At 36.7% G+C, this 27,169-nt stretch overlaps 2 protein-coding genes and 1 long non-coding RNA gene across 7 annotated transcripts; 1 reads left to right on the plus strand and 2 right to left on the minus strand.

Moving 5' to 3' along the window:
* Positions 1-1,040: 1,040 nt before the first annotated feature.
* spryd7b (SPRY domain containing 7b) lies at positions 1,041-6,676 on the minus strand. The gene is made up of 5 exons (XM_051119093.1): positions 6,458-6,676; positions 5,924-6,040; positions 4,615-4,781; positions 4,382-4,484; positions 1,041-2,263 (listed from the first exon to the last, which is right to left on the minus strand). Exons 1-5 carry the CDS (start codon positions 6,561-6,563, stop codon positions 2,166-2,168), a joined length of 591 nt encoding a protein of 196 aa, XP_050975050.1. The 5' UTR covers positions 6,564-6,676; the 3' UTR covers positions 1,041-2,165.
* On the plus strand, positions 5,975-17,615 carry trim13 (tripartite motif containing 13). Of its 5 annotated transcripts, none has more exons than XR_007828412.1 (3): positions 8,990-10,618; positions 15,310-15,411; positions 15,903-17,605. XR_007828412.1 is itself a non-coding variant. In XM_051119090.1 (2 exons), exon 2 carries the CDS (start codon positions 9,383-9,385, stop codon positions 10,595-10,597), a length of 1,215 nt encoding a protein of 404 aa, XP_050975047.1. In that variant the 5' UTR covers positions 5,975-6,098; positions 9,377-9,382; the 3' UTR covers positions 10,598-12,201. The 5 variants fall into 5 exon arrangements, 3 of the variants coding, with proteins under 3 accessions (XP_050975047.1, XP_050975048.1, XP_050975049.1); XR_007828413.1 differs by having other exon boundaries at positions 15,310-15,367; positions 15,903-17,604; XM_051119090.1 differs by lacking the exons at positions 15,310-15,411; positions 15,903-17,605 and adding an exon at positions 5,975-6,098 and having other exon boundaries at positions 9,377-12,201.
* On the minus strand, positions 13,468-26,558 carry LOC127170826 (uncharacterized). The gene is made up of 3 exons (XR_007828414.1): positions 26,356-26,558; positions 17,453-17,495; positions 13,468-15,337 (listed from the first exon to the last, which is right to left on the minus strand). It is a non-coding gene; the product is annotated as an uncharacterized LOC127170826 (long non-coding RNA).
* Between the last annotated feature and the right edge of the window lie 611 nt (positions 26,559-27,169).

Below are 27,169 nucleotides of genomic sequence, written 5' to 3' on the forward strand. Positions count from 1 at the left end.
GAATGGCTCTGTGGCATACGAGTAGAACACATCAAAATTATGCAGATTTATTATTAATAAATATATCTATCTGTCTAGCTACATATAAAATAAACATATGCACTGTCGTTCAAAAGTTTGGGAATGTTTAATGTTTTTAAAGAAATCTCTTATACTCATCAAAGTTCCATTTATTTTATAAAAAATACTTTTTTTTTTAAATATACTTTAAATTATAATTTATTCCTGTGATGCAAAGCTAAATTTTCAACATCATTACTCCAGTCATCAGTGTCACATGATCCTTCTGAATGTTGGAAACAGCTGTGCTGCTTAATATTTAATTATTTATTTTTTTAGGAACCTGTGGTAATTTTTTCAGGATTCTTTGATGAACAGAAAGTTAAAAAGAACAGCATTTATTCAAAATACAATCTGTTCTAACAATACAAGTTTTTACTATCACTCTTTATTCATTTTACACATCCTTGCTGAATAAAAGTATTAATTTATTCAAACAAAGAAAGAAAAAAAATACATTTACCGACCCCAAAGTTTAAGCAGCAGTGTATATTGTTACAAAAGTAGCACAGGTTCTAAAAAAATATTAAACACTACAACTGTTTCCAGCATTGATAATAAATCAGCATATTAGAATGATTTCTGAAGGATCATGTGACACTGAAGACTGGAGTTTTGATGCTGAAAATTCAGCTTTGCATCAGAGGAATAAATTCTATTTGAAAGTATATTAAAACAGAGAACCACTATTTTAGACTGCAATAATATTTCACAATATTACTGTTTTTTTCTGTATTTTTAATCAAATAAACAGCCTTGATGAGCAGAAAAAGACTTTCAAGGGCAATGTATATAGAACCAGTTCTGTTACTAATCCACATTATTCCATTAACAATCAAAGATCTAGGGACACGTTTAGAATTTTAACTAAATATAACACTTTATTTTTGTAGAGACATTTGTATGTTGTCAATATTTTAGTTAGTCATACTAGTAAGTCATTATCATCATTTCACACTATAACATGTCTTTGACACAGAGACAGAATACTTAGGTTTATTAAATACAGCACTTGTGGAATGTACCATAAGACACAGTGTACAGAGAGAATTCAAGCTTTTTGGGGATTGAAAAACAGATTTTCTTACAGAACACAACTACTTCAAAGCACCTTTTCTGAAATGCACATTGCCTTTGGGTGGCTGCATGACCATGCTGTTCATGATAAGACTTAAGAATTGGTTGTGCATTTAACTGTGTAAATATAATTAATGTATGAATGGTTTTAGAGTACATAACATTACTGCATTTCTGCAGCAACCAGTAAAATAAGGTTAACAGTTGTAAGTAATGTTACTGCACTTGTTAATTATCAATGGAGCAAAACATATCTTATCTGAAACAAAAACAAAAAGAAATTTTTGATGAACTTCCACCCTCAGTTTAACATTTGAAGTGTTTGGGAAGATGCAAGCTGCAAACTGAGCATGTTAAACAGATGCATGCATGTTTGAAACATTTTAGTAGCTATTTAACACTTCAGCCAAAGTCACTTATCTAAGATTATGTGCAAGAGCGATCAGAGGTAAAATATTAAAATACACGGTGGAAAATACTGTAAACTGCTATTGTTAGCAATTTATCAATATGCCTAGTTCAGATTAAAAGGCAAATGACAGTAACAGACTTGTCAAAAATCAACAGAAAAAAAAAACGGTTTGGTTTGATTCTCAATCAATGTAACTAGTGCAAATACAATTGGTTCATTCAAGAAAGCTGATATATCAAGTCAACAATACATTATCAATTCCTACATAAATCAAATAAACACAAAGCTGATCATTGTACATCGTCATTAAATAAAGAGATAAGCTCAGTTTATCAATTTCACCCACTACAGAAAATAGATATCAGTAAGTGTCTTCAGTGCTTACGTAAAGTGTTTTCTGGGTTGTAGATACTCTCTCTCATTTGTGCCTATCCAAGCACACACACACACACACACACAGACAGAAATAAAGCCTGGTTTGTCTTCCAAATGGACAAGAGCAGCAGTAGTAACAGCAAAGGCAGAAGCAACATTGAAAGATATCGTAACCACGCGCTGCCACACACACACAGTTCAACTCGACATTGTGTGTGAATCTGCACACATAGCTGACAATTCAAAAGATCTGCTGTTCAAACAGAATCTTTTCGAAGCCTTCAGGTGGAGTATGGTAGAAATCACTGAACTGGCAGTCTATGATGGCACTGTCATCCACTGAGAGAGAATGAGAGGGGAGATTACAAACGTCACTGTATTAGTTCATCATATGAATGACAAAAACATATTTCATGACATTTCGTTTCTGGAATACATGAGCCATTCTAGAGAATTGGTCCAAACTGCTGTCCCACAACCAAAAAAACACATTTAAAAAGCATTGAAGTATTCAAATCATAGAGGTTTACTAAGATTCTTCTACTGTCTATTGAAACCAACAATATTAAAAATATCAGTAAGCTTAATATATATACACTGCCCTCCAAAAGTTTGGAAACACCCCTGGCAAAGTGTGGTTTTGGACGATATTAGCATAAATCCTTATTTTTTTGGTGCAAATACATTAACGTAAGTTGACATTATCACCGAAGACCAGCAATAATAATTTTCATTTTGATTACATAATAATGCAATATATACATGTCAAAGTCAGACATGCCCCTTTGCCAGCTGATGCCTGGTTAATGGTTTAAACTTGGCGCAGGTTTTTAAAAGATTTTTGGGTCAGCACATCTTAACAGCTTCAACAATTGATTGCCCATTAGAATACAATGAATTTAGGCCCAGATTATGCAGAGCTGTAATAGCTGCTAATGGTGGATATTTTGATGAATCAAAAATTTACGTTTTTTCTATGTATAAACTGTTTATGTAATAAAATATGTTTTCGTAGTTTGTGTTGTCCCTTATCAGTGCAAAATTATCACAAATTAAAAAGAATTCATGCCAACATTGTCCAAAACCCCACTTTTCTAGGGTGTTTCCAAACTTTTGTAAAGCAGTGTATAAAATCATCATTTAGTGGGTACTTTAAATTGGGAGGTGGCTGTCCCGAACCCTAACCCCTAAATTTCAACTTATGAAATCATTTTGTATTTCATTCCATTGTTGTTTTTAAAAGTATCTTTTTGATTATTTTAAAAAGCGGAAAATTTTTATTTTTTTCATATCACTAACGAAACGGTATGTTTTAGTCCATTGGCTGAGACTGATTTTAAATACAACCCTACATTTATGATCAGGAAATATTCATGTGTCACTCATAGCTACATGGTCTGAGAAATCTGTGTAACTTTAAAAAATGTCACTACTGAACACCATTTTGCTATAATTAAACACTTTTTCACGTTTGTTTTTCTTTGAGCTAGGTTCAAAAGCATCTAAAATTATCAGTTTCAAAAATGTAAGTTTCAGTAATGACATCTTTGTTGTTGTTTTTTTGGGGTGTTTCCTATAAAATTTTCACTACAGTAACAGTTGCGACCAAAACATGACATCATTGTTTCGTAGTGGCAAGAGGGAACACATAATCCTTTATTTGGGGGAAATAAACAAAACTTTTGTACAGTTAAACCAATGTTTAGATTTTAGTATCTTTTAGTAGTGTTTTAGTATGTGGGGGTTAGAACTGTGTAATGTGACGTGGTCGCTACCAAAACATTGCTGTCATATCGAAAAAGTGCCGTAACAACCAAAACATGGGATGTTTTATCAAAAATAAAGTATACTGAATTATCAACAAAGATGTTATGATAGTGTTTGGTTCACTGTATATTCAAATTAATGAATCCATCAGTATGACCAACTTTTTGCCTTTTACAAAGAAAAATTGGATTCAAAATCCAACAAATCTCATAAAATACACTTAAAAATACTATTAAATTGTTAAAACCTCTGAAAAAATTAATAAAATAGCAAAAATATATATTTACAATGTAGATGTAAGCAAAATCTTAATAGGTTAATATAACCCTTCTTATTAAATTATACAATAATCAACATTTGAAGTGGATCGACCAAGTTCAAAGTTATCCTGAGACAAGATGGGTATTGTTTTTGTATTAGAACAACTTTAATGAAAGGTTTTGATCCACTTCAAATGTTGACTACTGTATATTACTGTGTTTCAGTAATGGCAAATTTGGGGAGAGGACAAATATTGCAAAACTTTCTGAAAATACGATATGAGAATTAACTGAACAATTACTAGAAATGTGCACTTTGGATATTATACAATTTGCATACATACAAAATGTGTGGAAAAACGGACATTTCAAACTCTGCAGAACGGCCCACATATATTATATAATGCTACAATACTGAAATACAACTCACCATAAACTATGGGGAACACAGTCCCTCGAATACCTGAGGCTGGACAGTGCATGTTCTTTCCATTTAAGTACAGGTTCAGTTCCACATGATCATAGGTCACCCCCTTAAAACAGAGACGCACATTTACAAACAAAAGCTATAAGTCTTATACAGTATGAGTACTGTATGCTGTATTCCACAGTTTTGCTACTGATAGCTCACAATCCAAAAGTAAAAAAAAAAAAAAAAAGTACCACTATATCCCCCTCCTGAGGAAGGCTGTTGGCAGGTAATCGGTTCTTCTCCTCGTTGTTGTGGTATATGGAGCCATCGTGTCTAAGCACCAAACTGTGACTGTCTCGACCCAGTGGCACCTGGTTCAAATTCACCTTCTGAGTGGCCACACCGATCCCCCAAACACCTGCACCACAAACAGCAGCACAACGTCATGAGACAGCTGTGCATAACATCAACCTGAAGACCATTACAGAGATTTAGGAGGCAAAACGTAATTGTAGTAAAAGTGTCAAAAAGACAAAAAAAAAAAAAGGGTCCCAATAATAAATCATTTTATATATAAATCAGTATGTATATATATATATATATATATATATATATATATATATATATATATATATATATATATATATATATATATATATGTGTGTGTGTGTGTGTGTGTGTAAATAAATGTATTTATTTACTTTTTTTAGATTATGACATCATTTTAGTGGCACATAAAAAAAAAAAAAAAATCTAAGATTAAGAGATTAAAGTTAAAATATTTTGGGAATAAACTCATGAGTCAATATGAGATTAAAGTAATAATATGACTTTACTTTCAATATATTACATTATTAAAATATTAAATATTCTTTAAGAAGAAGTTACTTTACTTTTAATTTTTTGTTTTATTCTAAGAGTCCCAGTAATAAATCATATCTATATCTATCTATCTATCTATCTATCTATGTATATATATATATATATCTATATCTATCTATCTATCTATCTATCTATCTATATATATATATATATATATATATGAATTATTACTGGGACTCTTAGAATAAAACAAAAAAAACTTTTTTTTTGGTTGAGGAACATGAAATATGATACGAGTTATTAATTTATTATCATAAATTAACTTTTATATTAAGGGAAAATATTACTTAACCATATAAAAACACTCAGCATGGCATCCCTTTATATCTAATGCTTTATTTTGCTGGTTATTGCAATTGATTCAATTATTTAAATGGAGTTGTGTTCTCTAAGTTGATGTCATTTATTGATTTATTTATTTATGCCATATCCATTTTACATTAGCTACACACTCAACAAATTTCTTCTCTGAGAGAACAAATACATCTAATAGCTACAAAGCCCTACAGTGTTTGCACAGGCATTAGAAAATAATTTAAACCAACCAAAAGTGAAATCTAAAAACCTACAATGGAACATTATGAAATGTGTTTAATAAATAATCAAATACCTTATTATCTGAAGCCATGATTAATTTCTGACCCTGCTGTTTTGTAACAACATCATGATGGCACTTACCGGTGGACTGGATCTTAAACTCAAAATAGCTCTTGTTCTGGTGTAGAGGGGCGTTGGCAAGGCAGGCTCCAGTTCCACAGATCCGCCTCCCACTTTTCACTATGACCACATCCGTCCCTGGGAAAAAAGGCCAAGCAAACTCTCATGACTACACTGCTACAGCTTTGAAATACAGGTATGCATTTCATAATGTTTTCAGAGATAATTGCAGAAAAACGAGGCTGAAATGAAAACACACTTCTTGGATTCACTCAATTATAAGAAATTACACAGACACACATGTCAGCTATACAGTAGCAACTAGCATCTGATCCAGAGTGGTTAGGACTAGTTGACATGATTAATTAGAAACTATTAGAAACAAAAGCACACTGTTTGTTAAAAACAGTGATGGTAAACCTATTTATTAGCTAAATGGCGTTCAAGCCGTTGTTTTTTAGGATATAGCATCATCTGCTAGCTTGACATCTCATCGCATTACATTTAAATTGGTGACTTCGTGTGACCTCGCTGAGCAGTGGAAATGACTCTTACCCATGTGATGCGTGTCTAGCTGTACGGTGGGCATTTCTTTGAGGGGAGCATGACCCGGTCCGCCATCCCCGCAGCAGCCCAAACAACACGTAAACATTGCAGCCATTCTAGCGCTGAGATCACCGGAAGTGCAGTTACACACGTCAAACTGAAGAGCGCACAACGCTTCCAGGATAGAATGGATCTCATGGATAAATCATTGTGGACGACTGGTGCTGTTTTGAGACACACACAGTTCCACCTCAAGGGGGCGCTGACCAGCTCAGAAAGTCGAATCCTTCTTTAGGCCTCATTGAAAAGCGTTTTGTTTGTTTGTTTGTTTTAAGTGAAAACGTTTTTACACTTTTTACATAATTTTGTATCCGTGATTCATACCCGATTTTCGAATGGAAATCCAACTGCAATCTCTATAAAAAAAAATCTTGTTTTACAAATCCAGTAATTACACACTACTGCAAATTGTCCATCCTGACCAGCCTGGAGAAAAATAACAAAATAATAATATTGTGTATATGTTCAGACTGCTCATTTGCATAGGGACATGGTTGACAATAATTTAAAAAAATAAAATAATAATAATTATAATAATAATAATAAAATTAAAAATGTGCACGCAGGACCAAAATAAAAAAATGCACTGTGTAAATAAGTTCTGACCACTCATTTGCTACAGACACGATTGACTATAATTACAAAATGAATACAAAAAAAGAAAAAAAAAAGAAAAAATGCGCTGTGTAAATAAGTTCAGATTGCTTATTTGTGTACAGACATGATTGACTATAATAAAAAAAAAATAATACAAAAAATTAAAATAAACAAACAAAAAAATGTGCTGTGTAAATAAGTTCAGATTGCTTATTTGTGTACAGACATGACTGACTAATAAAAATAATACAAAAAATTAAAATAAACAAACAAACAAAAAAATGCACTGTGTAAATAAGTTCAGATTGCTTATTTGTGTGCAGACATGGTTGACAATAATTAATTTATATTAAAAAAATGTTGTTGTTTTTTTTTAAATGCACATGTGAGCCAAAAAAAAAAAGTTCAGACCGCTCATTTGCGTACAGACATGGTTGCCAATAATTAAAAATAAAAAAATAAAATAATACAAAAATAATTTTAAATTACCATTTTAGATCTACAAACTGTAATGCTGTATAAGATTTCAATTCGAACTGAAAGCCTAAATCTATTTATTTAAAATATAATAGTATTGTCTCACTTTATTATGATATTATTTTATTTAAACAATTCAAGTGCAATATTATTATTGTCACTATTATACATTTTTTAATAGTTATATTTAATGGGTCACACTATGTGCAGTGTGATCACACCAAATCTCCAGGTGCTCTCATGAGAACCAGGCTGACAATTTTATGTGCAAACCTGCATATCATAGTGTTAACTGGACTGGGATAAAATGTAGTTTTTTTAATGTATGTGCCCCCTTGTGAATCTTGGTTTTGCTAATAGCGAATTAACATGCAATAAACAATAATAATAAAAAAAAATCATAAAAAGCGCTTATCCTAGTTCTGTGACACCGGTTAGCTGAGCCCTCTCGTGGCCAATTACGTCACTGCATGCGCTTTCATCCCTGATTCGACCAATGAGCGCGGCGCCTCGGTAGCCGTTCTCTTCCTGATGGCATGGAAACAGTGGAAGAAAAATCGAGGTCAAAATATTTTGACACGTGACTCGGTAGCGATTGGTTATCGATGCGTCAAGACCCTGACACATGGCACGGGCATATGCGACCAAAGTGGCGTGATGAAGGATCATCTTCATGGCAGAAAACAGCGACGTGCTTTTTGGTTGCCTGTGCCTGTAACCCATGACTAGTTGTAAACGAAAATCACCTCGTGATTGTAGCTCACTGAATAGATGAATTAGGCGTTTATGTGGGTAGATGATGGGTAACGCCAGTATTGACGTAATCTGTAGAGAAACGCTGATCTAGGAGAGAGTGAGTGCTCCCCCGCAACAACCCCATCCAAGAACCAAGGGATCCTCTGCATTTATTTCTCACCGCGCAAAACGTGCATTCAGCCGCTTGAGTCTGCAAATACACTTCGCTACGCGGATATTAGGCTGAAAGTGGCACTGAAATGTTTGTCTTTAGATGCACTGTTCACTAGCCATTTGTGCGTATTGTTTTTATCTGCCTGGCCGTACTGGCTTGACCTGAACTAGTTAAAATTTCCCAATTGGAAAGGGCGAAGTCTGCACAGCAACAAGACCCATGATTGCGTTGCACACTGCCTAAGCATCTAGTGCGCTTCTGGTCCAATTGCTGATGCTTTCCGCCTGCAAAATCTGCCACAACCGTAGTAATACCTTGACAACCGGACCCGGGCAAACCGAGAAACCTTTTTGACAACTCGACGGCGGGGAATCTTTTTTTCTAAATCAATACCTTGAAGTTTGTTGGACAGGTCCTCGGATATTCCTGCACGAAAGTTCTCACGCGGCAATTAAAAATGAAGTACTGGTGCACTCAGGAGTCTTCATCATCAGGCAATCTGACCTACTATGTTTGGTTAACCTGTCGTGCCTCTTCCACAGAATCGCTTGCTGTGCATTGAAAAAAAATATCGTCTGATCGATGCAGATTTTTTTTTTTTTTAACAAAAAAAGAAAAAAAGATAACTGCACGCTAAGCCTAACATGGATGCAGTTTTCTCATTCTCAGCCAATTCGTTTCTATTATTGATTCACTGTAGACTCCTAACGCATTCTAACGCGTAATGGGGATGATGTCCAAAATGACACTGGACAGCACTGAGTGCTCTAGACTTCACAATCGGTGTGAGATGCACGAAAAAGAAGCTTGCCAAGATGATGAAAGTTGTATTGATGTGTCATGCCCCCGACAAGCTTTCATATTGATGTCTTTTTCCACTTTAGGATACGATGGAGCTCTTGGAGGAGGACCTCACATGCCCAATATGCTGCTGTCTTTTCGAGGACCCGCGCGTTCTGCCGTGCTCTCACAGCTTCTGCAAGAAATGTCTAGAGGGCATCCTGGACGGTAACCGGAGCCCTACTTGGAGACCACCGTTCAAATGTCCGACGTGTCGAAAGGAGACCGTGCACAACGGCATCGCGAGTTTGCAGGTCAATTACTCCCTACGTGGCATCGTGGAGAAGTATAACAGGATTCGAGTGATGCCGAGGATGTCTCTCTGCCGAGTTCACAGCGGACAGCCGCTCAACATCTTCTGCGCCACGGATCTGAAGCTCATCTGTGGCTTTTGCGCCACGACGGGTGATCACAAAGGACACAAGTTTTGCGCGCTGGAGGAGGCGTACGAGCGCGAGAAGCTCGCGTTTGAGGAGTTGTTTCGTGTCGTGGAAAGCTGGAGGGGCGCGGAGGTGCATTCGTGCCTGGAATCGTTAGAGGGAGCGAAGAAGAAAGCGCTGGAGAGGGTCTCTCGGGACGCGGATCGCGTCTCAGAGTACTTTGACAAACTTTTGCGCACGCTGGAGCACAAACGGAGCGAGATCCTCTCGGACTTGGAGACTTTGAAGCTCGCGGTGATGCAGACCTTTGACCCCGAGATCAACCAGCTCCGCTCGGCGCTCGAAGAGCAGCAGCGCGCACTCAGCATCGCCGAGTCGTTCCGTTCCCTCTCCGATCCGCTCACTTTCCTCCAGCAGATGCAGGACTTCAGGGAAAGGCTGCGCGTCATTCGGGAAACACCGTTGCCATCGCGGACTGACGTGGACGTGGGTCTGCTTGGCCTGCAGAGCTTCGATGTGAAAGAATGGGACCGGGTGCGTCTTGGAGAGGTGGACAAGCTGTGCGCCCCCTACGAGAGCAGCACCTACCTGGCTTCGCTGCCCCCTGCCGCCGCTCCGCGCTTCTCCCGTGTGCTGTGGAGAGTTGTTCTGGTTGTATGTGCGTGTCTCCCCGCGCTGAACTTTCTCCCGTCGGACTGTCTCGCTTTGAGCTTCCAGGATAAGGTGGTCGCACTCAGCGGCTTTTCTCTGCCCGCTCCCGGAGAGATTGTGCGATGGCTTGGGGTCTGCTGGAAAGAAGCGGAAGCGATCTGCACGCTACTAATCGAGCTGTGTCGGAACTGTATCTTGGACCTGATAAACACAACATCAGATTTCATCAGCTGATTTTATAACTCCCTTCATTAGGTACTTTTTTATGTCCTACAATGTGCCAACCTAGAAAATCCCGTAGATTTGTAGCATTGGGGAAATTTAGTTTGTCTCTCTGTTTTTGAATGTGTAACAAGATTGGCTGATTCACATATAGTCAGCATTTGTGAGCTATTAAATTGCACTGATTTTGTCTGTTGGTTTTTTAAAAAACACGTGTGAATGGATCGTGTTTTTTTTGCTGATGGGATAACATTCACAAATCTTAAACTTAATAAAATGCCTTTCTTCACTTAAAAGTTATATAGAACCGTGCAGTTAATCTCCAAATGTTCCTCTCGAATGGAAAGTTTTCACTTTTTATTATGTTATGCTTATTGCAGTTTTGGAAGCACCAGTGTTGAAAGTTAACTAAAAGAAACGAAAGAAGAGGAACACATTCCGATTGTGCATTGATATCGTTTATCTGTGCAAGTTATCAGGAGACTCAAGGTTAAACGTTACGTAACTGAATGTCAGTCTCGTACCAGGACAGTAAATTCAGTTCTTCAGTATTTTTATTATTGCCATTATTATTATTTTTTAAACAGAATGAACTTGCATACTGCTATATGTTTGTTTTGTTGTTGGTTTATACGTTAATGCGATAATACAGCTTAAATGTTGCGATGGCATTTGGCATTAGAAAAAAGTTTTGAAATGATTGGTGCCGAAACAAAAAGGTATTCCATTAGCATTGGCTAATGGAAAGGATTTGTGCTTTGAGGGCAATTCTTTTATATTTTTATACAAAAAAACAAAAAACAAAAAACACACACAATCAGACCTCACTGTCTTAATAATATTTACAGTTTTCTCCAAAGAAAAACATAAGATGTGCACCATTAAACACAGTCAGAACTATTTAGAGGAAAAGGAAAAAAAATGAAAAAGAAAAAGAAGGTATCCCCGTTTTTCCCACTGTTTAAACACAGGAATCCTGAGAGATTCTCGGACGACTCTGTTCTGGTATGACGTCACCGCTGGAGCCCTGTGCACGTCACCGAACATATATTTAGCCGACTGTTGCCAGGCGAATTGGGGGATGAAAAGTGAAATTACCTACTTTAACCAACTTTGCAAAATAAAACCTTATATAACAGACTAAATTGAATAACAACGAATTTATTGATAAATATCAATTTTTCTGAAGCCTGCAGAACACATTGTCGACAAATAGGGAGCTCACCCTGAAATGGCGCCATGTGTTATGTAATTCCAGTTCTTCGATTTGCTCTCTTTATAAACAAATGTAACACTGTGTCTTTAAAATAAGAACACCATGTTCACTCTATCACATATCTATCTTACACCAGTATTATACTTCACCATTATTTTAGGAAAAAAGGCAGTCGGCACACAAGTGTAGGCTATTTGTTTTTGCTTTAGACGTTTTGTCTTTGTGTTTGTTTCTAATGACTAATGATTGAATTGTTTTAATAATTGATTTTGTCAGTACCAGTCTCTTGAAGGAAGTGACTCTGCACCGAAAAGTTGCACTTTGCATGTTGCCATTTTCTCCTGTTTTAAGTTGAAAATTGTTACCACTATAAGATTCCAAATAAATTTCCCTTCATTTATATGCTATGTATTTAAGTTTATAGCATTATGCATAATTCTCTTAAAATTTGTGTCAAATTAAATACACGACATATGTCGACAATGACTTATGAGAAGCCGCAAAAAAAGTCTGTTTACATCGGTGTCCTGTAATTGCAAAATGTGAAATGCACTAGTTACTTTCTTGCAGACACTAAAGTAAACTAGCATTTGCTCATGATATATCCGGCTACATAAAAAAAATGAAATCCATTAGATACACGAATTAATGATCATCGTTTAAATTTCAATTATAAGACGCATAAATTAAACTGTGTCATACTGCGCATCATGAAATACCAACACAATCTTGCTCTCCGAAAAACGGTGTAGCAATAAGGAAAATCAGCATTTAGCCTTGGTTATAGATGCAGATGGCTCAAGACTCCCGGACAAAGGGTTGTCGAGAAGGCAAAATAAATTAATAAAATATACACAGTATTTTTTCATTAGGCTATTAAAATTACATATGTTAACCTTTTACATAGCCAACGCACTGTCCTGCATCTAACACTGAAGGCACTCAGCAAAGAGCCGAAAGGGTGTGAGACTTAAATCTTATTTTGTCTATATGGTTAAAAAAAAAAAAAAAAAAATAGCGTGACTGTCAGCAGCTGTGTGCAGAGAAACATTTCGAATGAAATATGAAGGTGAATTTATTTGGGCCCATCCAAGTTTCCCCGACATAAACACACTCACACACTTACAAAAAAAAAAAAAAAAAAAAAAAAGACGGACTTTTTTCCCCTTGGAACTGTCCAAACACACGATGACCGGTAACTGCAATCAGTTCAAGTCCTGTAAAAATCGGTCTATTCACAAATAAATTAAGCGAAACATGTATTTTATGTAAACATCCGCCTAAGAAAAAAACATCTAAATTAAACAGCCTATGTATTTGTCACAGCCGTGTAAAATTGCATCTTATGAGAGGACTTTTTTAAAAGCATCATCAGCAAAATAAGTGAGCGCGGAAAACACAAGTTTTAGTTCTGATAAAATGCATTTAATAATTTAAAAAAGGGGGCGTTTAGAAAACCGTCGTCATACAAAATTATTTTCTGCAACAAAAAAAAAAAAAAAAAAAAAAAAAAAGAAGAAAGAAATACGTCTTATGAGCGTATTGGACAATGAACCATTTCATCTTGATTTTTTTCCATTAAATTATTAAAAAGTGTATGTTTTGCCAAGACCAAATAATAGATTAAAATCAGCTCTATGAAACTGTACACTGTTGCTACATCATCTCAGCTGCGCTGACCATCTTCAGATCATGTCTAAAAGCATCACATGACTAAAACGAAGCGTCAGAAGATTAAATCGACGTGTGTCTGAAGTGATCGTGTTACGAGTTAAAGGCAACAACGGTTTTAAGTGCTGGTCAATTAAACAAAAAAAAATAAAAACTAATTTCTTTACTTCCAAGGATACAAGATGTGATAAAATCAGAGGCAAACGCAGCATCCAGACATGGAAAAAGCACACACGCATTTCTGCGTGTAAATGAGTCCATCCTCAAATTATCTGACCCGGGTAAAACCATACAAAAAATTAAGTGAATAAAATAATTATAATTTCTCAGAACACAAAAACGAGTCCAAATCGTGGCTATACGTGTTAAGATGATTTAGCCTGCTCATAAATGCGTCTTTTTGATTTCTCATTAAATGGCGGAAATTTAGGATCTGCATTGCGTTATACTGCCGTTTTCTTTCCTATTTTTTAGGCCGACAGAACTTTGTGAGAAATTTCACATAAAATTGTAGGCTATATCATTTAATATAAGGTTACATAAGTGACATGTGTCACTTCATGTTAACAGTACATGTCATTTACAACTACCGGGAAAACTGAAAAATAACTTGCCCACATCAGAACTTCGCTGGGTGTTAAGCTTTTTAATACTGAGGTTATATAAGAATGATATGATACGCATGCGCCGTTCGGTAACCTCTCCTGTGCGAAGATGGAGACTCTAATATTAATATGCCGTCCATTTTAACCAGCAGAATAATCCACATATAAATGGCTAAAAACTTGCAAGTTTCTTATTGTCGGAAAAAGTCTTTGGAGTCGGTTTTGTGGTCTTAAGTGTACTCGCCGGAAATTAGAAAACTTACATGAATGCACTTCACATATACGGGTTCAAAATATAGGATAATAAAACATTTCTACAACTCTACTCAAACACACTAAAGAAGAAAACCGACCACAAAGACGAGACCTTTTGACCAAAGTTGCGTTCCCTGTGGGGAAAAAACTGAACAACAGATACATCGACAAAAGGTGCGCTAACGAGGTTCAAATGAGTATGCGACAGGTCAGACGAGTTTTTTCCTTAATTTTTTCAGTTTTATTATTCATTTGCATGAACACAAAATGCAACAGCATTTGGAATATTTCATTTAAAAAAAAAAGAAACGTAAAAAAAAGATACAAGGGTAGAATTATAATTTTAAATATTGAATACAAACAGTATAAACATAAAGAAGAATAAAAACATTCATTTAAAAAAAAAAAAAAGCTACTAAACTTCTCAAACAAAACGAAACACTGCATCTATCTTTACCTTTGACCATTCAGTTTGTTCCGGTGAGACCGAGGGTCCTCCTGATTTCTCTATGTTGGTTTGATGATTCAGTCCATGAAGGTATTTCAGTACCAGTGAGTCAGCCACTACCTGCACTGGCTAGGCCTCGGTAGCTGTGATGAAAAGATGACGTGCATGTGCTGCTTGGTGACTTCTTGCTTCAGCAGCACGAGCAATATTGGAGGCATTGGCCAAGGAGTAACTCCAATATTTACATGCTGCTAAAGCAAGACAACACACACGTTCAAACACACACACACTATCTTTCTCGTGTCTCTCTCTCTCTCTCTCGACTGCGTAGGTTCCCAGGAATTGATGCTGCAGCACATCACGGCCTGCATCTCTGTATCACCACAAACCATTCTGTGCTGCTACACCATCACCTAGAGAGGGTCCCTCTCTCTCAATCACACACTCACACCCTCGGCAACATGACCAAGCACTGCCAGAATCACAGAGCGAGTGACTCCTCTCCTCCCTCTCTCTCTCTTTCTCTCAGCAGGGCTTGAGGCATTCCAGGACTCCATCTGAAACACAGAAGAGAGGAGGACGCTTGAGTGAGAACATACACACAGCAGCTGGACGTGATGATCAGTTTGCAGTAAAATACTTCAGTGTCTACTACTGTGTTTGCCTGCAAACCATTTGCATCCAACAGAAAAAACAGTGCCATTTCTACATTTGTGTGCAGGACCTGTTAATGTGCAATTGAGTTTATATTTAAAAATGTTTGCATGCTTATAATGCACAATTCTAAATATATTTTATTGATGCATCATTAAAAAAGTTAAATGTATACTTGTTACTACTTACTATTGCACACTGTTTCATAGAATATTTTGCACTTCAGTAAAAAGGCATCTATAAGTCAAAAAAACTAATGTTGTGTGATAATTATGCATATTTAAAAGATCCATCACTCCCAGTGGGTCCTATACTGTTTTGGCATATTTACTTTTTATTGTATCTTACAACAGGACACAAGAGAAGACTAAAAATGAGGCATTACAAGAGTTATAAATAGTAATCAAAATTTTATTTTTACATCATCATCCCCAGTGGTTCATTATTCTCTATTCTTATTTTCTACAGGCTTGGAATTTCTGCAGACACACTTCTGAGCTACTTTCAACCTGTCTTCTGGCAAAAATAATGATATTAAAGAAAACAACAGTCTAGTGCTACTGCCTTTTAGACCAGCCTGGATTTAACCTCCAAGATGGTGATTCAGCACTGACAACATCCAGCCTCGTAGTCATCTTTAACAGCAGTAACAGACCTGCCACCAGCTTCCCAAAGTGCCGTCCCACAGCTGAAGACATTTCTTATACCCACACTATGCTAAATAAGATATCTATTTTTTCTAAATCAACCACTGTGCTCTGTGTCTCATGTACAGTTATGATGTGAGACATCAACATATAATAACCTAGTAGTGATAGTATTATTATATTTATATAGATTGGCAAACACACATCTCAATACCCATTTACTTTGACACACCAGCTTGGTCAAGATTTTAAATTTTGTTGTGTCTTAAAATAAAATTTAATTATGTTAATTTATATTCTGCTTTATAGCCCATAATTATAGCCTGCTTTTTAGAATATAGTGAAGCTGCAGAAAGGTGAGATCTGCAGTGTGTATTAAAATAATGCATTTTTACAGCAAACAACACCAGTTGTGATGAACCCATTACATAATTTTCTTGAAATGTAACAGATTGTATTTTTAGGAGTATTTTAAAATATATTAATTACAAAATATTAGTTAAAGACAAGTTTCATGCATCTGTTTGTTAGGATCATTAAGGTGTAACACCAACACCAAGGTTACGACCTGACTAACATAACTATTAATTTGGGTCAATGATGCAACACGGATTCACGGCCAAGAAACAATCCATTGTTACAATGCTACAATATTTACATAGAGTTTAGCTCCTGATAAAGTCACTGACAGTGAAATATTTTTCTCTTGTTAAAAAAAAAAAAAAAAAAAACCTAGGTAGGACATTTTGGCAGCAAATAAGAACAGATGAATTTTCCAAAAATTAGCCAGTTAGTTGTCACCCCAACGAACCCTAATGCCTAATTGTGATCGACAAGATTGACACAAAGACAATTAGAGTAGTTTTAAGAGCCCAAGGCCTGCACTTGATAATGACAACAAACTTGTAATTGCTTCTAAACAAGAGTTGGCATCTAAAATATTTTTTTTCTTCCAGCATTTACTTGAGCTAACACACCTCAAAGGCAAGAAATACAAATAAAACCACTACAGACACTACAGTGAATTTGCTCTTTCACAGAAGCTAGAGCCAAACCACCACTGCCTGAAAAAAAGGGACTCAGTCTCAAGATGTGTGTAGTGCAAATGGAAGTACAATTAAATTTTTTAAAAATGTGTTTTACACTTCACTTGTGCAAACAAGCACTGTGTCGATCTAAAACGGACATCTCGTTGCTTGAAGGGGATTTTAAAGCCTTAATACCATGATGGCTTGCCAGATGTCAAATGCTGATAGTGTCATTTACTGTGCATATAGCACCTGAACAGTCTAGTTGCTGTAAATTTGTGTTTTAGCTCCTCTCTTGAAACAATTAACTCAACATAAATAAATTGCATAGAGATGCTATTACCTTAAATTGTTTTTGAGTTTCTGATGTCACAACCAGGCAAATTCTGTAAAAAAAGAAGAAAGAGAAACATCACATTAACAGCTGCAGTTTTGCCCATGTAAGCAGCACATCATTTAAAACAGTTTTAATAAAATAATACTAAATTACACCTATATTTTGAAAAAAAAATTTTTTTGAGACACTGTTAATGCTACAGTGTGTGTGTATGAGAGAAAGTTGCTGTGAACTATGTGAGTGGATGTGTTCTCTGATATCACTGCAGTGTGTGAGGTGTAAAATATTATTATAATATGTAGATTTTAAAATGTAATAAATACAGCCTTAAAAATACACTCCCTTCAAAGATACAAATAATAAGACTGACCTGAAGTATTATTGGCCTGAACAAGGACACAAATTTTAAGACAGAAACCATTTCTGAAATTTACATCTAATACCTTATGTAAGCTTGTCTCAAAAGGCTCCTTCAAACCCACTAGACATTTTTTAGAAAAATAAAAACAAATTATGCATTTCTTTCAGATGTGAACCAGAGATGCACGTGTAGCACAAAAACAGAGACTGACGAGAAAACGTTTTTCCCCCTCCTTTCACCAACTCCCCACATGTCTCTTTTCCTTCTCTCTCTCACACACACACACACACACACACAGCAAGCATTATGCTAAGATATTATAAATGAGTATCTTCACAGGAAGCATCTGACCACATGAATTTTTATCATGAAGGAAAAAAAAAACTCAGTCACACTAAAGTTATCAGAAAACTATCAGAGCTGAAAAGGAGACATAGGAAAAACAAACACTTAGAACGACTTTGAGTAACAGAGCAGGTCAAACAAAATACAGCCTGGTTAGACAACTCAAACTCCATAAATCAAACAATTTCAAAAAAACAATATATGTGGGGTTATTTTTTCAGGCTTAAAAAATATTTTTTAAAAAGTGTTGCCATCAAAGGGGAATTAAAAGTTCTTTCAACTCTATAATGTGTGTAGTTGGCCTAGCCTCCATTTTGGTTTTTAATCTTGTGCACTAGGAACGTCGTAATCCCACAAGATAAGTGCACATTACGTGCACCATATTACGCTATAATTTTAAATCGTGCTATAATTATATTATTTGATTACATACAAAACAGTACATAAGCACACAACTCTGATAACTTAAAAAGTGGTCAAGTGCTTATGTGTGTGCGCGAGGAGGTCCGTCAGAGCCCCTAAACGAGTTTGTGTGAGTGAGAGGGGGTGTGAATGAATGTATAACATTTAACCTCTCTCTGCTTGTATTTTACTGAGCTCACATGACCTCAGGGTCAAAGGGTATCACCTTCCACTCCTCCATCAACATCAGCATGTGACACGCTCGCACACTCCAAGAGTCTCTGCCTTATGCGGGAAACCCTCCCATGCAATTATTTTGCCAGTTTAATGATCAAAAGACATTTTTGCAAAATAACTTCACTTACAGAATCACTAAAATAGGAGGCAACAATCTTACCTTAGAAAAAAAAAAACAACAACAATAAAATCTAAAATTTTATTACTTCCATCGTGTGCAAATAATATACACACTACATTCACATTTAAACCCAGTAATATAACTACACTTCTGCATTTGTAGTTATAAAAGCTGTGTGTGTGTGTGTATGTGTGTGTGTGATTGTCTCTCTCAAACACATTTTCTGCAATCTAAAAAAAAAAAAAAAAAAAAAAAAAAAAAAAAAAAACTCAGTCTGTGTAAATATTTAGTCAAAGACAGAATGACAGCAGGCAAGCCTGCACACCTGTACGGCACCGCTGCACCTGAGTACGGCTGAAACTACACACAGCAATACACACCTGTGCCCTGACTCCAATCTCTCAGTCTTACACACATGCACTGATCAAAGAAAGCTCTGCAACACTGCAAACTGCCTGTATCCACAACAACTCGCATCCAAACCAAACTTAAACTCTATAATTAGTTAGATAGATGCTCTAATCAATATCAGAGCTGTAAGTCTTAAGAGTTAGAACTGGTCTGCTTTACACAAAAAAAATGCAGCCCTCACATACACACACACAGACTACTTTCCCTATAATCATTAAAAGAGCGTGGGTGATGTCACAGAGACATTCTGTGTGCCTGTGACCGCACATTTGCTTCTGCACATCACAATGGTCCAAAACAAGTACAAAACTGGAGTTTCTACTTATTAAAAAAATAATAAAATCAGTTTAACTTGTCACGTCACCACTATTGCACAGTTAATGCAGTCTTATTACTGCACCCAATTTGGCAAACTCAGAAAATCCTGGCATGGTGTATGATAAAATTAACATGGTGTATCTCATAAAATTACCCACGCAATTAACTGATAAATAAGTCCCATATTAAAACAGAGTGTGTGTATATTACAGCCTCTGGTCAGGAGATCTGAAGTGTAAGACTTCATTTCCTGCAAGTTCACGTTTACACTCTCTCACTCTCGTAAGCACACAAAGCATGACTGGCTTAATGTATTCTTGTTTTTTTTCCTAACTAGTTGTTTAATTCTGTACACACCACAATTTAACTACTCTAGTCTGGTGACTTTTACTTTTAAAAACTCAGAGCTGGCAGCATAAGATTTCAGCTTCTCCCAAAATTCAGCCATGGACACACCAGAAAATGTCACAATGTCTGAACATGCAACATATTTTAAGTTCAACTGCCCACACTAAAATCGTGTCATCTGTGTCTTCATATTATCAACATTATAAAATAAATTAAACCATAAAAAAACAATTGCATCTTTCCTCTAAGCAAGCAAACAAAGTTAGATTACAAGTGAACAGGCACATAAGGATAAAAAAAACCCTGTGGGTGGAAAATTGCTAGTTTTTCCCTAAATGAGCAAAAATAAGTGGATAAAAATAGATATCACTAAATTGCAATGGTATAGATAATAGATGTATATTAACTTAAAGTGTAATAAGTAATCTGCCTAAAATAACCTGGAAGTTAATTGCTTACATATTTTGATGGCACCAGATCATAGGTACTCTGTCAGTCCTATGGAGTGCATTAATTTTAACTTACTGTGAGATCAAGTTTTTAAAGTGTTTCCAACAGTGAACTTATTCCAAAATATAGATAATACAAAGCAACACTCTATAACTAATTACTATAAAAAGCCTACTGTAAATAATGTTCCTGAAATATAATTACAATAGTTATGACTAGAAAAAAAAACAAGCAAAAAAATAAAATAAAATAAATAAAATTATTGTAGTATCAGCACTGTCACTGAAACTCTGTGGGGCACTTGAGGGGGTGTATGATGGGTGTACGTCTGTTGATTAAACTGCAATGTTGCGAACATGATAAAGAGATCGTTGTGGTTTACTTGTGGGGGTTTCCCTACGGTCCCAGGCAGGATCAACTCATGGGAAGAAAAACTGCCAGGAAATTAAAAAAAAAAAAAAAAAAAAAAGAAAAAAAGAAATACACAACACTTAGGAACTAATGTTAAAAGACACTCAGACAAATAGTACTTGGTATCAGGATATATTAAGTTAACTATATTAATACAAAAACAATAGTGATTAAAAAAAATAATAATAGTAAAATAAAAGAAACTGAGTAAAATGGAAACTGTATACATATTTCAGGAAGAGGCAGACTGAGAATCATTTTGACTTTTACACAAACCACTGTATTGAAATTTTTGCGACAAGTGAATGTGCAATTCTAATGTGCAATATAATAAATTATGATTGCACCTCAAATGTAAATTCTCTGTAACAGTAACATTTAGACTGACATTTTGTGCCTAGTCATTTTATGCTCCAATGGGCCTTTTGTCATAAAGTAAGATTTCTGTCATAGGGCTTATGCTGGTATATGGTGTAAATTGTGTCACTTTTTTTCATGAATGTTTATTAAACAGCTCACTCCAAAATAACTCAAAATAGGCTATTTAGGCAAAACCAGATCATTTAGATTTGTTAGACATGGAATTCAAAAATTACCCATATTTTTAACATTCCATATTAGGCCACATGTATACACAAGTGTACAAAGTTTCATCTTAACAAGCTAAAACCAAAAAAACTGACAAAAATATTGTAAAAATAAAACAAAAGCTACACAAACAGTGCATATAACTCAGGTTAGGTTGATAACTTCTATTAAAAGGATTAACAAACTGGATTCTCTGAACTCCCTTGCCCTGTTTGGGCTCAGAGTGACCCAAGGGTCTCTACTGGGTTAACCTCCATGACATCACATGACACGGACAGGCCTTTACATCAATCAACACAATTAGGAGGTCAAAGCATCATGGTAATGACTTCATGACCTTTCTGCATGTGACCTCTACATTAAGGAGAACAAAAGCACCCGAAGTGCTACTTTCCTTAAGGTGTAGAGGATTTGTTATGAAGTCGAGCTCAATACAAGCAAAACATCATCAAAATTACTTTAAGAACAAGCTGAAAAAAAAAATACGGCGCTGCTCTAAGAACTGAGGTGCACACGCTGAGAAAAAAGGCCGGCAAAACCAGCGACTGCCGACCTAGGATCATTCTGAAAGATGATGAGCTCTCGCTCTCGTTGCAATACATAAAAGTTAATTTTCCACTAACATCTAAAACAATCAATATGACGAATAATCGCAGTTTACAATTACACAGCTAGGCCTTAAATTATCCGACAATGCAACCAGGTTATGTAATTTCAATTTACAGGCCCGCTCGTATAAAAGTATGAATACGTGTCCGTAATACTTAGTGTGATTTACAAGGGTTTCAAATTGCAAGAGGGAAATGTAACTGAGTGAAGTTGCAATAGCGTGGTACAGTAGATCAACACATTGTGACGTGTTTGTTCGATCGAGAGATGATCTTGTTTTACAAAGCAACCAAACTCTCTTTCATCTCGACTTCTTCGTTTCCATCTCCAACCGCTATTGACTTTTTTTTGTCAAATAGTTCGTGCTTCTTACACTTTGGGAAATGTAATGTTTGCTATTTTAATACATTTGCTGTACACAAACAAACACACAATGTAAATCTTTATTCTCGTGGTTCCTAAACAAAAACACATTTTATGTAAAATATTACACTTACCTAAAACACCTGAACATATTTGTAAATCCACACACACAAAAAAAGTTGAAATGCCGTTGAAAATTCTGGCGGCGCACTAACTGCAAACAGTACGTGCAAAAAAACGGAAAAAATAAAAGGCACTGTGGTCATCGTTGTTTTCTTGCTGAAAGAGGAACAAAAACTGTAGTAAAGAATAGGACAGTGTTGGTCGGTGTGGCATCCCGGTGTATCGCTCGCTGATAGGCTGTCGGGCTCGCCGGCCGTCTCGCTCACATCACCAATCCCGCTCAAACTTAACGTTTAAAAAATGCACAAAACCACCTCGCTCCACCAAACAACCCACACCATTCTATTCGTCATCGCCTGCGATAATTTTCCGAATTTTTTATAGAATTTTCAAGCCTTCTGCGTATTTGTTAGATTTTTTCAAAAAATAATACGAAAATATATCGTTTCCACAGCGCGGCTCCAATCGGACGCCCCTTCTCGGCTGGAGATGCTAGCCGGATTAGCCTCGTAGCTCACTTCAGTCTCCACTTCACTATTTGTTGTCATTACACATCGTCTTTTGTGTCCGCCGCGTTCATCCACCGGGAAACATTCGCCTCAAATTTGTGGCCGAATTCAGAAAAAAAATCTCTCTTTGTTCTCTGGAAACAAAAAGAAAAAAGTGTCCCCTCACTCAAATTACTGGACTACAGTACGGAGCCTCTCTAGGCAGCTGTTGTTGCTGTAGCTGCTCACTCGAAAATGGCGCCGAAAGCTCCAGTCTCATTCAAATTGGCCGGAGCCTCCCCCTGCCCGCATTGGGCATGCCGGGACCTAGAGCACCGCGCAGGATTGGTCGAGACAAAATGCACCCTCAAACCGGCTAGCAACCCAGAACCCACGCACAATATCCTTACACGGCCAACAGAGCACGGTTTAACTGTAGCTCTGCCAGTCGGTGTTTGAAATAGCGATTGTTGCCATTGCAATCGCCTTCACGCTAGTGAACGTACGTGGTTATATACAATGTATAGCTTAAGGATTTCAGTTGTTTGAACATCAGACGCTAAAATGAACATGAAACGAACCGTCTGCTGGACTATATGCTTTTCTGGTGCTACAGTGAGCGTGTGTCACAAAGCGAACGAGCTTTATTATTTTCCATCATTCGTGAGGGAAATAAAACAGGGTATCAGCGGTCCTGATTTCAGTCTCTGTGACCGCGTGCAGTTACTCGAAAAAGATGAGTCTGTATTAAACGAACGGAACGTTAGTCGACGTTCTCCGTGAAGACGGAGCAAACGGCCACACTGCAAGTAGCTTGACAACAGAGCCTGCGCTTTACTACAGCAGACAGCGAGAGCAACTGCGAGCTGCGTCACTCACACCACCAGCAGCGTGAAGGTTGATTGGGAGAAGAAAGAAACTGCGCTCCATCTGTCAAATCCGCCCCTTTCTGATTACTGCCGACTGCATCATTCGGATAATGACTTTCAAAATTTGGCACCGCTTTGTGACTATTTGACCAGCAACCCCCGATGATTCATTTAGGAGTATCTGGTGGCCGTGTGACTAAATTGCACGCTAAACCTCAGCCCTATTTTGCAGGCATTAACTGCAACTGTACAAAGACAATTTAGTGTTTTTGCTAAAGAAAATATATTTTTAGTGTACAGTCATAAACTGCCCACCTTTATGCTATAATAATTGGGTGGCACCATTGCATCATGCATATTTCTTATTTTTAGACACACCCACATAAACTCACATGACACTGCTGACATAAATAAGCATGAAATATCTGAGAGTGAGTGTTCCTACACAGGACAACACTGCAAAATGTGTATTTGTGCTTAAGTGCAAGGTGTTAATTGGGAAAAGGAACTGACTCATTTTATTTGAAGATAAAACAGGAAGTGTGTCTGTAGTAAAAGAAAAGAACATCAACTGTCCTATACTTACCACCATGGACAACTGAGTGCTACAACTTCATACTAAATATGTGTACACCTAATGAACTTCTTTTAAGGTAGAAACCTTTATGGCAACATTTTATCTGGGAAACTTTATCTGAACATTTCTGGATCTTGACTTGACATATGTGACCCTGGACCGCAAAACCAGTCATGAGGGCCTATTTTTTTAAATTGAGATTTATTCATCATAAGCTTTATGAATAAATAGGCTTTCCATTGATAAATGGTTTGTTAAGATAAGATAATATTTGGCCGAGATACAACTGTTTGAAAATCTGGCATCTTAGGGTGCAAAAAAATATAAATATTGAGAAAATCACCTTTAAAGTTGTCTAAAGGAAGTTCTTAGCAATGCATATTACTAATCAAAAATTACATTTTGCTATATTTACGGTAGGAAATTTACAAAATATCTTCATGGAACATGATTTTTGGCATAAAAGAAAAATCGATCATTTTGACCCATACTATGTATGCTACTTAAGACTGGTTTTGTGGTCCAGGGTCACATATAGCATAACAAATACCTTGTTTTAGTTAGTTCTATTGAAAATGTGTTTAGTCGTACATACACAAATTTAGGCCATCCATGTTAGTTCCACTCAAGGCCGCTTTGAACTGCAACAAAACCTTAGTGTATAAATTAAAGCATGTTATAAGCTAGTATAAACCATATTGTTTTCCTCCAACCATCACAATAGGTGACTAAACATCTTAACAGTATCACCACCCACAACGTTCAAATTCTCATCACAGTGACAAAGTTAAGACTCAGTCTTCCACTTTCCTTTAATTCATCCGCCTCTATACTTATTAATGAAATCACTTAGTATTGTATTTATTAAAATCATGTCACCTTTTCTCCTTCCCCACAATTGTTAAAGTGACCAACTTTACATTTATTAACCACTACAGATTATTCATTAACCTTTCAGTGTAAATAAATAGTCTGTTATTTTCTCTATGCTTTTAAAATGCTCAAAGAACATGGTTCGTGTTTTAATCCGTGACAGTTTTTTATATTTTATCAGCAAGTAAAGTAATAACAAAGCGCACTGCAGGCAAGTCCAGACAAGCGCGTCAATCCTCACGGATGTCCCGCCCTTCAAAGGCAGTCCTCCGATGATGTAACTCTTTCCAAATATAGCGTGTTGCCGAAGCAACCGCGGCACGCTATTGGCGCGTCGCTCTGTCCGTCTTGCAACGTCACGAAGCTAGTGTTATTATTGTAAACAGGGTGCTTACTTTCCACGGGCTCTCGGGTCCCGAGCCTTTGCTACGCGCTTCTTTGTTCACTGCATGAGAAGATCAACACGACAAAAGACTACTCACGAAAACTCTTTGTACACGTTTTGGACCTCCTGTAATCGTTTATGAACGACACAAATAAAAACTGAGTAGTTTAATACAGTTCTAAATCAAACCTGTTTGACACTTTAAAATAACACGACGTATCTCGAAGACAGCCGGTAACTTATGCATAGCGATTGTTGCTGAAGTTTTGACAAGCAGCGCGTCTTTTAGATCAAATACAGCGTTGTTGAATGTACAGTAACTTCCTTGATTCGCGGAAGGCTAGAATTGAACAACTTTTTAAAACATTAACAGCATGATGAGAAGACAGTTAAGAGTCAAAAACTTTTCGACAACACTTCGACGCCGATAGTCCGCTGTCGACTGCTGCCACTCCTGCGCTGTTTCATTGTTTCAACAAAAACACATTTCAATTTCCTCATTTATTCTTGCTCTGACACTGGAATTCTAATGCCTAACAAAAATGCTCGTAAATTAAAACAGGTATGCCCATTTACAGTGCGAAGAGACTGATCAGCAGCTACCTCAAAGTCAATATGAATGGCACTTACCCAAAGCGCTGGGGGAAAATTTGAGGATGTGTATGAAGACATCAATTGACTCTAGGGGGGGTTTTCTAATAAGTACCTTCTCCAGCACGTTTACAGGTTAATTTCAGTTCGCATAACAGTTTCAGCTTATTTACTGCCGTTTCACAAGGTATCGAGGAAGTTCTTCTTTTGTTCCAGTATTTATGCACAGCGTCAAAGTTGCGCGTTGAGGAGGCGGAGCGGTAGCGCTACGCTAGAGGAAGAAAAGAGACCGAGCGCCAGCGCTCGACCTTAGATACTCAAGACTCAAACCCTACGACCCACACTGGATCAGATTAGGTCACGTGCTGTAGAGCAGCGACCGAGTCGGGTGTCATAACTGCACACAATCCTGATCTCGACGACGTAAGACCGGTGTTCCACAGCGTAGCGCGCAAACCTTTAGGCTTTACCTTTAGCTCCGCGGGAGATGCCAAGTGCTTTACTATGATCCGCTCAAGTGCACGTTCACAGATGACTCATCTTATACATTGCTAAGTCTCCTTCCAATGTGTGAGAGATGTTTTAAGTTATGACAGAGGTAAGAAACTTTAATCGTGGGCAGATTTGAGTTTTTCTTCAAACTGATACGTGATAGCAAAAACATTTTCTCGGTGCATGTCATGACAATAATAAAGCAAAAAGCATTGTTTGATTTGGTTGCTCTGAACGTCGTACTTTTTCTTTGCAGTACACCTGCATAAGCATATTTAAGAGTATATTTGTGTTTTGTGAAAAGTAAGAACCCGCAGTGATTTGAAACAGCTGCCTTCTGCTACTGGCTGGTGTTTGGTGT

The sequence above is a fragment of the Labeo rohita genome, chromosome 9 (genome assembly GCF_022985175.1).
Source record: "Labeo rohita strain BAU-BD-2019 chromosome 9, IGBB_LRoh.1.0, whole genome shotgun sequence".
NCBI classification, from domain to species: domain Eukaryota; kingdom Metazoa; phylum Chordata; class Actinopteri; order Cypriniformes; family Cyprinidae; genus Labeo; species Labeo rohita.

Bases quoted from the DNA above. Each gene is read 5' to 3' on its own strand.
- spryd7b (XM_051119093.1), bottom strand. From the start codon at position 6,563: ATGGCTGCAATGTTTACGTGTTGTTTGGGCTGCTGCGGGGATGGCGGA. The intron at 6,041-6,457 runs GTAAGAGTCATT...CTTTTTTCCCAG, and splicing joins GCTAGACACGCATCACATGG to GGACGGATGTGGTCATAGTG. The intron at 2,264-4,381 runs GTGAGTTGTATT...ATTCTCTCTCAG, and splicing joins TGTGTTCCCCATAGTTTATG to TGGATGACAGTGCCATCATA.
- trim13 (XM_051119090.1), top strand. From the start codon at position 9,383: ATGGAGCTCTTGGAGGAGGACCTCACATGCCCAATATGCTGCTGTCTT.